This window comes from Aedes albopictus, chromosome 2, assembly GCF_035046485.1.
Source record: "Aedes albopictus strain Foshan chromosome 2, AalbF5, whole genome shotgun sequence".
Taxonomy (NCBI): domain Eukaryota; kingdom Metazoa; phylum Arthropoda; class Insecta; order Diptera; family Culicidae; genus Aedes; species Aedes albopictus.
Genome location: NC_085137.1, coordinates 88,993,831 through 89,006,174, shown reverse-complemented (window position 1 = coordinate 89,006,174; position 12,344 = coordinate 88,993,831). Strand labels below are relative to the sequence as shown.

General features: G+C 43.8%; 3 protein-coding genes across 16 annotated transcripts in view; 1 reads left to right on the top strand and 2 right to left on the bottom strand.

The window, feature by feature from the left end:
* Positions 1-12,344, bottom strand: part of LOC109427547 (protein NDRG3) — a 224,282-nt gene that overhangs the window by 143,834 nt on the left and 68,104 nt on the right. The gene's annotated exons all lie outside the window — the stretch shown is intronic.
* LOC134288736 (uncharacterized) lies at positions 873-3,852 on the bottom strand. The gene is made up of 3 exons (XM_062854507.1): positions 3,843-3,852; positions 1,178-3,725; positions 873-1,117 (listed from the first exon to the last, which is right to left on the bottom strand). The coding sequence occupies exons 1-2, from the start codon at positions 3,850-3,852 to the stop codon at positions 1,357-1,359; spliced, it is 2,379 nt and encodes a 792-aa protein (XP_062710491.1). The 3' UTR covers positions 873-1,117; positions 1,178-1,356.
* LOC134287663 (uncharacterized) lies at positions 6,367-9,506 on the top strand. Of its 3 annotated transcripts, XM_062850053.1 has the most exons (3): positions 6,367-9,163; positions 9,224-9,309; positions 9,368-9,506. In XM_062850053.1, the coding sequence occupies exon 1, from the start codon at positions 6,372-6,374 to the stop codon at positions 8,982-8,984; it is 2,613 nt and encodes an 870-aa protein (XP_062706037.1). In that variant the 5' UTR covers positions 6,367-6,371; the 3' UTR covers positions 8,985-9,163; positions 9,224-9,309; positions 9,368-9,506. The 3 variants fall into 3 exon arrangements, with proteins under 3 accessions (XP_062706037.1, XP_062706035.1, XP_062706036.1); XM_062850051.1 differs by having other exon boundaries at positions 9,224-9,506; XM_062850052.1 differs by having other exon boundaries at positions 6,367-9,309.

Genomic DNA, 12,344 nt, shown 5'->3' with positions numbered 1-12,344 from the left:
TAATCACGGGAATCTTCTCACGAGCGAGCATGAGGTGGTCGAGTGGTGGCGGCAAGGTGGCGTGGTAACAGATCTAAGAGTACGTAAGCACGATTGCAGGAGCTATCGCGCGATCACATTACTGAACACTGCCTACAAGATACTCTCTCAAATTTTATGCCGCCGTCTATCACCGATTGCAAGAGAGTTTGTGGGGCAATATCAGGCTGGATTCATGGATGAAGTCGCTACAACGGACCAGATGCTCGCCATCCGCCATGTGTTACAGAAATGCCGCGAATACAACGTGCCCACACATCACTTGTTCATCGATTTCGGTACGGAGTACGAGTACGGATTCCCGGATAAACTGATACGATTGATCAAGGCGACGGACGATGGATCGAGTAATGTGCGTAGGACTCTTTCGAGTTGTTTCAAATCTCGTAAAGTGTTACGGTAAGGTAATGGTCTTTCGTGCTTGCTGTTCAACACTGCTTTCAAGGGTGTAATTAGGAGAGCGGAGATAAATACGAGTGGAACGATACGTTCTGCCAGGGATGTAAAATGTCGCGGAATTTCGTGTAAAAATCTCATGACATTTTTCTATTTACACCACTTCCGGTGCATGTTTCTCTTGAACATCACCAACCCATAATACTGATTAGTTATACACAATCATTTATGTTGTCGATTAACGTTTCCTACTAGGTGGAGTGAAATAAGCAAATAACGAAATGACATTTTTATGACATTTTCCATCCCTGCGTGCAGCTGCTTGGTTGCGCAGATGATATTGATATTATAGCACGCGAATTTGAAACGATGGCGGAAACGTACATCCGACTGAAGAATAAAGCAAGGCGAATCGGATTAGCCATTTATGTTGGGAAACGTGATATTCTCGGCCTTTGCAGTCTTAAAGAGCAGCGAGAAACGATATTCTCTCTACATCCGACGGTTTCGGTAATATATTTTACCTTTTTCAAGGATTCTAAAATTTTGAAAAATTAATTTGCAGTTCATGATTTCTGACTCACCCTATTGCTTACAGAGGTTACGTTCTCTTGTACATGTATAGTAATGCTCTACATCGGATAGTCTAGGTACATGGTTTTCGAGATGGCGCCCGTTGCGGCTGTGGACATTATAACATCTTAAATATTGTTTTGTCTGGTTTTAGTTATTTCCTACTTACTGCATGTGTCGCGAAATTTTTGCGAGCTACTGTATCGTGGGAGGCTTTTTGCTATAAAAATCTAGCTTTTTGGCTCGCGTTCTATGCTATAATCGCACTGTTTTATCGCCTACGCTTTTGACCTAAACAGTTTGTGGCTGTTTTCGCTAACTTTTGCTTGAGTATGTGTTAGTGTTGGATCATCTGGAATTTTGTGTTGTGGTGTGGGTGTGTTCTTGTGTATCATGCCTATTTCGTATTTTGTTTATATTTCCTATTTCGTAAATTATTCCAGCGTAAATCGCATGTAGGCCTTCAGTGTCTGTTCTTTTGTTTACACAATTTTTGTTACTTGCTATGTGGCCCATCTCGAGAAACTGTAGTGTGTGTGCGTTTACATTTTTGTCTAATATCTTCACTTTTTTCAGATCAAATCGATGTTGTTTGTTGATGCTGTGGTTCATCAGTGCAGTTTTCTCCCCTAGAGCAACAATTTGTGGGTCGTTTGCATCGCTTCCTTGTTCCAGCAGTTTTTCCAGAGTGTTGTAATGTGTTTGGTGTCCGTATATTCTAGTTTTTAGGCGGTTGGTTGTCATTCCAACGTACGTAGCTTCACAGTTGCTGCATGGAATGATGTAGACGACATTACTCTGTTGCTCTGGTGGGACTGGATCTTTCACCATGGTGAAGAGCTCTCTGGTTGACCGGACGTTGTATTTTGCGAGTCGTATGCTGCCGTAATCTCGCTGTAGAACCCTGTCGATTCTGTTCGACAGGTGTGTTATGTATGGAATGCGACGGTAGGTATATTCCAGGTTTTGTGGCTGCTGTTGGTGATCATCGACGTGCTCATTCATCCTGTTTGCGATCCTATGTCGTAGCGGTTTTGGATAATCGTTTAGTTGCAGCTGTGCATCGATTATTTTTGCTTTTTCACGGTCGTCTAAATCCGTGGATAGCTGATAGACACGTCTAGCGAAATTCTTTGCCATGTTCAGCTTTTGGCTGAGGGGATGGTATGACCTGAAGTTCAGAAATCTTCCACTTGCAATGGGTTTCTGGTACCATTGTGTGGTTACCTTCTGGTTGCTGTGTCTGGTTAGAAGCATGTCCAGGAAGGGTAGTTTGTTATCCACTTCCAGTTCGTAAGTGAACTGGATGTGGACGTCATAGCTATTAAAAGTGTCTAGAACATGTTGCAATTCGCTGATAGGGATTGCTGTTATCAGGTCATCGACAAATTTTCGCAGGAAGGGCAATGGGATATTGAGCATTCGGACGACAGTATCCAGCAAGGTTTCCATCACCCAATCTGCTATCGCTGGCGACAGCGGATTTCCCATCGCGGTGCCGAAGATCTGTTGGTAGTGCTGCCCGTCGAATTTGAAATAGCTAGCATCTATGCAAAATTCAACTATTTCAAGGAATAGATCCAAACAAATGCCAGTATTTGGTCTAATTTCGTCCCACCTCGAGATGATGCTACTTATTGCCAGCGATTTTGGAATGGATGTGAATAGCGATTTCACATCAAGCGAGATTAGCACATAGTTTTCGGGTAGGGTAACGTTGTTGATAAACTGGCAGAACGAGAACGAGTCCTTGATATTGTATGTGCTTACCAGTGATTGCTGGAAAATTTTGCCGATGAATTTCGACAGGTTGTACGACGGAGCAGTGATGTTCGGTACGACGGGTCTCAGCGGCAGGCCCGGTTTATGTGCTTTGGGCTGCCCGTAGATCCTTGGGCACACCGCATTGTACCTGGTTAGCTGCTTGGCCGTCCTATCGTCGATGATGTCCAGGTTTCTGATCCTTCGAACTATGTTGTTGTTCAGTCTTTCATACCTGGAAGTTGGATCGCGTGGGATTGGGGCGTAGGTTGTTCGATCCTGTAGTAGTTCAAGCATCTTCTTCTTGTAGTCCTCGGATTCCATCAGGACCGTCTTGTTGCCCTTGTCCGATCTGACAACGTAGACGTTCGGATTGTCCTTCAGAAAGCTACGTGTGACTGCTTGGGCATTTTCGCAGAATTTTGCTACTGGATCTACCGGAGCTGACCTGTTTCTGCTGCCATGGATGTAGTTCGTGATGATGTTCGCTACAGCGCATCGGTTACGATCCTGCACTTCAGGAATGGGATTTGTCTTGATAATCTGCTCCACATCAGCCATTAGATGTAGGAATGGGACACGGTCCGCTGCTGTGACCGGTAGAGCGAACTTCGGACCAAGGCTCAGTAGAACTTCCGCCTCCGGTGGTACCACTACCTGTGTACCGTTGTGAATGGCCTTCGAGTTGTGTGTTGGTAGCTCGGTGCACGAAATCTGATGAGGGTTACGGACTATGATGTTTTGGAATTTTCGCTTTGTCCTATTGCTCCTTTCTTGGATGTTCTTTTCATTGAACCGCTTTTGACTCTCGAAGAAATTCGTGTAGACCGAGTCCGGGATATTCGATGTTCGGATGCCTTCTGCTACAGACGTTAGTCTCGATTGAAACGTTTTGATCTTGTGGAACGTGTGTTTGACCTCGAGTCCGTAACCCTCATCAGATTTCGTGCACCGAGCTACCAACACACAACTCGAAGGCCATTCACAACGGTACACAGGTAGTGGTACCACCGGAGGCGGAAGTTCTACTGAGCCTTGGTCCGAAGTTCGCTCTACCGGTCACAGCAGCGGACCGTGTCCCATTCCTACATCTAATGGCTGATGTGGAGCAGATTATCAAGACAAATCCCATTCCTGAAGTGCAGGATCGTAACCGATGCGCTGTAGCGAACATCATCACGAACTACATCCATGGCAGCAGAAACAGGTCAGCTCCGGTAGATCCAGTAGCAAAATTCTGCGAAAATGCCCAAGCAGTCACACGTAGCTTTCTGAAGGACAATCCGAACGTCTACGTTGTCAGATCGGACAAGGGCAACAAGACGGTCCTGATGGAATCCGAGGACTACAAGAAGAAGATGCTTGAACTACTACAGGATCGAACAACCTACGCCCCAATCCCACGCGATCCAACTTCCAGGTATGAAAGACTGAACAACAACATAGTTCGAAGGATCAGAAACCTGGACATCATCGACGATAGGACGGCCAAGCAGCTAACCAGGTACAATGCGGTGTGCCCAAGGATCTACGGGCAGCCCAAAGCACATAAACCGGGCCTGCCGCTGAGACCCGTCGTACCGAACATCACTGCTCCGTCGTACAACCTGTCGAAATTCATCGGCAAAATTTTCCAGCAATCACTGGTAAGCACATACAATATCAAGGACTCGTTCTCGTTCTGCCAGTTTATCAACAACGTTACCCTACCCGAAAACTATGTGCTAATCTCGCTTGATGTGAAATCGCTATTCACATCCATTCCAAAATCGCTGGCAATAAGTAGCATCATCTCGAGGTGGGACGAAATTAGACCAAATACTGGCATTTGTTTGGATCTATTCCTTGAAATAGTTGAATTTTGCATAGATGCTAGCTATTTCAAATTCGACGGGCAGCACTACCAACAGATCTTCGGCACCGCGATGGGAAATCCGCTGTCGCCAGCGATAGCAGATTGGGTGATGGAAACCTTGCTGGATACTGTCGTCCGAATGCTCAATATCCCATTGCCCTTCCTGCGAAAATTTGTCGATGACCTGATAACAGCAATCCCTATCAGCGAATTGCAACATGTTCTAGACACTTTTAATAGCTATGACGTCCACATCCAGTTCACTTACGAACTGGAAGTGGATAACAAACTACCCTTCCTGGACATGCTTCTAACCAGACACAGCAACCAGAAGGTAACCACACAATGGTACCAGAAACCCATTGCAAGTGGAAGATTTCTGAACTTCAGGTCATACCATCCCCTCAGCCAAAAGCTGAACATGGCAAAGAATTTCGCTAGACGTGTCTATCAGCTATCCACGGATTTAGACGACCGTGAAAAAGCAAAAATAATCGATGCACAGCTGCAACTAAACGATTATCCAAAACCGCTACGACATAGGATCGCAAACAGGATGAATGAGCACGTCGATGATCACCAACAGCAGCCACAAAACCTGGAATATACCTACCGTCGCATTCCATACATAACACACCTGTCGAACAGAATCGACAGGGTTCTACAGCGAGATTACGGCAGCATACGACTCGCAAAATACAACGTCCGGTCAACCAGAGAGCTCTTCACCATGGTGAAAGATCCAGTCCCACCAGAGCAACAGAGTAATGTCGTCTACATCATTCCATGCAGCAACTGTGAAGCTACGTACGTTGGAATGACAACCAACCGCCTAAAAACTAGAATATACGGACACCAAACACATTACAACACTCTGGAAAAACTGCTGGAACAAGGAAGCGATGCAAACGACCCACAAATTGTTGCTCTAGGGGAGAAAACTGCACTGATGAACCACAGCATCAACAAACAACATCGATTTGATCTGAAAGAAGTGAAGATATTAGACAAAAATGTAAACGCACACACACTACAGTTTCTCGAGATGGGCCACATAGCAAGTAACAAAAATTGTGTAAACAAAAGAACAGACACTGAAGGCCTACATGCGATTTACGCTGGAATAATTTACGAAATAGGAAATATAAACAAAATACGAAATAGGCATGATACACAAGAACACACCCACACCACAACACAAAATTCCAGATGATCCAACACTAACACATACTCAAGCAAAAGTTAGCGAAAACAGCCACAAACTGTTTAGGTCAAAAGCGTAGGCGATAAAACAGTGCGATTATAGCATAGAACGCGAGCCAAAAAGCTAGATTTTTATAGCAAAAAGCCTCCCACGATACAGTAGCTCGCAAAAATTTCGCGACACATGCAGTAAGTAGGAAATAACTAAAACCAGACAAAACAATATTTAAGATGTTATAATGTCCACAGCCGCAACGGGCGCCATCTCGAAAACCATGTACCTAGACTATCCGATGTAGAGCATTACTATACATGTACAAGAGAACGTAACCTCTGTAAGCAATAGGGTGAGTCAGAAATCATGAACTGCAAATTAATTTTTCAAAATTTTAGAATCCTTGAAAAAGGTAAAATATATTACCGAAACCGTCGGATGTAGAGAGAATATCGTTTCTCGCTGCTCTTTAAGACTGCAAAGGCCGAGAATATCACGTTTCCCAGCTAAAGTTCCCACAGTCGAAAGCAACCATTTCCGTTAAATAAAATGGCCACCATTTCCGGCGCCCACTTCTTTGACGAAATAGCCAACAATTACGGTGCAAGTGCTAAGAACATGCTTAAAGACTACGCTAACAACACCAGAAAACTCGGAAACATGATCAGCAGAAAAGCTTTCCTGATCAGATGCCGAAGAAGAGGAGTATTTCCGGCGCATTTCGCAAACAGTTTTCGATTCACGTACCCATTATTGGAGGAGAATGGACCATTCTCGAATAAGGTTCAGAGGTCTATCAGCAGATTCATGAAATCTATTCTCAACATCGAGGTCAAACACACGTTCCACAAGATCAAAACGTTTCAATCGAGACTAACGTCTGTAGCAGAAGGCATCCGAACATCGAATATCCCGGACTCGGTCTACACGAATTTCTTCGAGAGTCAAAAGCGGTTCAATGAAAAGAACATCCAAGAAAGGAGCAATAGGACAAAGCGAAAATTCCAAAACATCATAGTCCGTAACCCTCATCAGATTTCGTGCACCGAGCTACCAACACACAACTCGAAGGCCATTCACAACGGTACACAGGTAGTGGTACCACCGGAGGCGGAAGTTCTACTGAGCCTTGGTCCGAAGTTCGCTCTACCGGTCACAGCAGCGGACCGTGTCCCATTCCTACATCTAATGGCTGATGTGGAGCAGATTATCAAGACAAATCCCATTCCTGAAGTGCAGGATCGTAACCGATGCGCTGTAGCGAACATCATCACGAACTACATCCATGGCAGCAGAAACAGGTCAGCTCCGGTAGATCCAGTAGCAAAATTCTGCGAAAATGCCCAAGCAGTCACACGTAGCTTTCTGAAGGACAATCCGAACGTCTACGTTGTCAGATCGGACAAGGGCAACAAGACGGTCCTGATGGAATCCGAGGACTACAAGAAGAAGATGCTTGAACTACTACAGGATCGAACAACCTACGCCCCAATCCCACGCGATCCAACTTCCAGGTATGAAAGACTGAACAACAACATAGTTCGAAGGATCAGAAACCTGGACATCATCGACGATAGGACGGCCAAGCAGCTAACCAGGTACAATGCGGTGTGCCCAAGGATCTACGGGCAGCCCAAAGCACATAAACCGGGCCTGCCGCTGAGACCCGTCGTACCGAACATCACTGCTCCGTCGTACAACCTGTCGAAATTCATCGGCAAAATTTTCCAGCAATCACTGGTAAGCACATACAATATCAAGGACTCGTTCTCGTTCTGCCAGTTTATCAACAACGTTACCCTACCCGAAAACTATGTGCTAATCTCGCTTGATGTGAAATCGCTATTCACATCCATTCCAAAATCGCTGGCAATAAGTAGCATCATCTCGAGGTGGGACGAAATTAGACCAAATACTGGCATTTGTTTGGATCTATTCCTTGAAATAGTTGAATTTTGCATAGATGCTAGCTATTTCAAATTCGACGGGCAGCACTACCAACAGATCTTCGGCACCGCGATGGGAAATCCGCTGTCGCCAGCGATAGCAGATTGGGTGATGGAAACCTTGCTGGATACTGTCGTCCGAATGCTCAATATCCCATTGCCCTTCCTGCGAAAATTTGTCGATGACCTGATAACAGCAATCCCTATCAGCGAATTGCAACATGTTCTAGACACTTTTAATAGCTATGACGTCCACATCCAGTTCACTTACGAACTGGAAGTGGATAACAAACTACCCTTCCTGGACATGCTTCTAACCAGACACAGCAACCAGAAGGTAACCACACAATGGTACCAGAAACCCATTGCAAGTGGAAGATTTCTGAACTTCAGGTCATACCATCCCCTCAGCCAAAAGCTGAACATGGCAAAGAATTTCGCTAGACGTGTCTATCAGCTATCCACGGATTTAGACGACCGTGAAAAAGCAAAAATAATCGATGCACAGCTGCAACTAAACGATTATCCAAAACCGCTACGACATAGGATCGCAAACAGGATGAATGAGCACGTCGATGATCACCAACAGCAGCCACAAAACCTGGAATATACCTACCGTCGCATTCCATACATAACACACCTGTCGAACAGAATCGACAGGGTTCTACAGCGAGATTACGGCAGCATACGACTCGCAAAATACAACGTCCGGTCAACCAGAGAGCTCTTCACCATGGTGAAAGATCCAGTCCCACCAGAGCAACAGAGTAATGTCGTCTACATCATTCCATGCAGCAACTGTGAAGCTACGTACGTTGGAATGACAACCAACCGCCTAAAAACTAGAATATACGGACACCAAACACATTACAACACTCTGGAAAAACTGCTGGAACAAGGAAGCGATGCAAACGACCCACAAATTGTTGCTCTAGGGGAGAAAACTGCACTGATGAACCACAGCATCAACAAACAACATCGATTTGATCTGAAAAAAGTGAAGATATTAGACAAAAATGTAAACGCACACACACTACAGTTTCTCGAGATGGGCCACATAGCAAGTAACAAAAATTGTGTAAACAAAAGAACAGACACTGAAGGCCTACATGCGATTTACGCTGGAATAATTTACGAAATAGGAAATATAAACAAAATACGAAATAGGCATGATACACAAGAACACACCCACACCACAACACAAAATTCCAGATGATCCAACACTAACACATACTCAAGCAAAAGTTAGCGAAAACAGCCACAAACTGTTTAGGTCAAAAGCGTAGGCGATAAAACAGTGCGATTATAGCATAGAACGCGAGCCAAAAAGCTAGATTTTTATAGCAAAAAGCCTCCCACGATACAGTAGCTCGCAAAAATTTCGCGACACATGCAGTAAGTAGGAAATAACTAAAACCAGACAAAACAATATTTAAGATGTTATAATGTCCACAGCCGCAACGGGCGCCATCTCGAAAACCATGTACCTAGACTATCCGATGTAGAGCATTACTATACATGTACAAGAGAACGTAACCTCTGTAAGCAATAGGGTGAGTCAGAAATCATGAACTGCAAATTAATTTTTCAAAATTTTAGAATCCTTGAAAAAGGTAAAATATATTACCGAAACCGTCGGATGTAGAGAGAATATCGTTTCTCGCTGCTCTTTAAGACTGCAAAGGCCGAGAATATCACGTTTCCCAGCTAAAGTTCCCACAGTCGAAAGCAACCATTTCCGTAGCCATTTATGTAACGATGACAAAGTACATTATGGCAAAGGGCTCAAGAACGTAGGATGATATGTGATGAGAAATTATTGCACAAACTGTTTTCCATAAAACTTGTTTCATCGTAAGCCTGGTTTGGTCATGGACTTACACAGATTGTTCACATAAAATCAGAAGTGTGTAGTGTTTTTGTGCCAGCAATTCAACGGGGCCTCTTAACTTAAATCACTCGGCAGTCGACATAATCGTTAGTCAACAACAATTAATGCCATGTAAAATCCCATCTCAAAGTTGAAAAACAGTTATTAACTATTTCACACTTGACACCATTCAACGTCTGGTTCCATTCGCTATGATTCGCAGTTTTATAGAATTGCTATTGCTACTCCGTAACGACAATAACGCGACGCTCGACAACAGGAAACTTGAGCCGTTTACCTAAATTGGATCTAATTAGAGTTGATATTCCGGTTCTATGTGTAAGTATACCGTGCTACAAACTACGATCAGAAGCAACCTAACTATTCTAAACCTTTGCCCCAAAGCACGACGAGATTTGATGTATATCTGGGGAAGGAATTCCAGTTCCGTAAGTTTTCTCGGCGTCCGGCGCCTTGCGTGATAGAGCATTACTATTCGCACAGTGGTTATCGATGAGTCACCTTCAGGACCAAATATTGCTCGCAGAGGTTACGAACATCTCTGTAAATCTTCTCCCAGTGTTACTGGAACAAAGATGATAAACGTGGAACAAAGCAGATTCAACCAGTTCAATCTAATACTATTGGCTTTGTTTACAGGTCAACCTCCAAGCAAGGAAACTCGTCTGGAGACTCTTGGTCGCTTGTTATAAAAAATGCTGATTACCCTCTTCTGTTGCATTCGACGAGATGCCGAAGCAACCAACACCCAGTTCGGTCGCCGGTTGTTGGAGAGAAGCTCCATTCGAAACCACGAAATCACGCATATCTCCAACCCCCCCCCATTCGATCTCATCCTTCTTTGTTCGTTTCGTTATCATCGCGTAGACAAGTCAATATCCACTTGCGTATCATTGCTGGCAGTAGCGCAGCGCGGGATGATGGAATCGACGACGGAAACAAGCGCCGCCAACCAGTATGGAGTGGTATAATCTCGCACCATCCTGTTCTGTTCGATATGCTGCTTTTTTGCTCCATTCGGAAAAATATGAATAAACGATCAGAATTCAGATATTTTATCCGCACGGTGGTGGTGTCGGGCGTTGCCTTTCGCACAAAGGACGAGCGGGCAGTCAAAATATATATATTCATTTCGCAATGTTGCACTGATGCTGGTAAAAGGCAAATGTGGCGACCCTGTGTCTACACCGTGGGGATGAGGACCTCCGGTATTGGATATGCATCATCAACAACCGATTTTCATATAAGTAGGTACGTTTCTGTACGAAAGGGAACGTATGGTTGTTTTCGGCAACTTTGCCCCAATGCCAAAACCTGCAGAACGAAAAATGTATTGAAAAACCTCCCTATGACGAAAAGAACAATACTGCCGAAAACACCAATGTTACCCTATATCCACCATGTGACTGCATTGGATGGAAATTGTATTTTTCCATTATGATCTGGGTAACAACCACCCCACATCAGTTCGGATCAACAGACAATTATCGGTCGAAGGTTAAATCATGCAAAAATGGGTTATTGGACGAGCCCTTGTTGATAATAAAGGATACAAGTGACATAAACACGTTGATTATCGCTTAATTGGGTTCTGCAACAATGTTTCACAGTTTGTTGATGGTTTTACATGACCCAAGGATAAATTCCAGTTTGTGTTACTGAAATTCTATTTGTGAAGTCTCAAAAGTAGGAATATTTTGGGTGAACGAGAATGACATTTTTATTTTCAAGCCTTTTCAACTTTGACATTCAATTGGATTTCTATTGACTACCAAATAGCTTTCCACAAACAGTTTACATATGGGTTGTGGAATAATTCTGAAACATTGTCTCCAAAAAGCAAAGTTACCACTAAACGAGACTTTATGAATTCATTGAATATTTTTAATGGTAAAATCATCAGCCTCAATTACAAAATTAAATTTTAATCTGGCTGTCACCACAAGCTCAATTATTCAAGCTAAAAACAGCTCTTTTCACCAGACATCAAGCTCAACGGCCAGCTCTCTGAGGATTTAGCACAAACCGCAAATTCCATCGTCCTCTTTTCTACATATTCTGCCCGATAGGGTTCGACCATACTTGTTTGTACTGTGACTCCATGCACTAACTTCATCCCATGGACTGAAATGTTCACCCATCAGAATGCGGGTAGTACCGCAAAGCTGCGTACAAGAGAAGGTTGCTTTTATCGAAATTAATCCCAACACCAGCAATGATGGACAACTGAAATGTCTGTATCGTCAAATTAGAAAGTAACGTATGAGCTCTTACTACTCATACGGTCGGGCTGGTTAGGACCACTTATTTCAAAAACGTGTGATAAAGTGTCAGGATCAAACTTAAGGGTTGACATGTGAAACCGTCAGGAAACAAGAATGAACGGTGACATTGGTCCAGTCTAGTCTAGTCTAGTCTAGTCTAGTCTAGTCTAGTCTAGTCTAGTCTAGTCTAGTCTAGTCTAGTCTAGTCTAGTCTAGTCTAGTCTAGTCTAGTCTAGTCTAGTCTAGTCTAGTCTAGTCTAGTCTAGTCTAGTCTAGTCTAGTCTAGTCTAGTCTAGTCTAGTCTAGTCTAGTCTAGTCTAGTCTAGTCTAGTCTAGTCTAGTCTAGTCTAGTCTAGTCTAGTCTAGTCTAGTCTAGTCTAGTCTCCAGGAACTCTCGGATTTCTACAGACATTTTATCTTG

Excerpts from the sequence above, each read along its gene's own strand:
- LOC134287663 (XM_062850053.1), top strand. The coding sequence starts at position 6,372 with ATGGCCACCATTTCCGGCGCCCACTTCTTTGACGAAATAGCCAACAAT.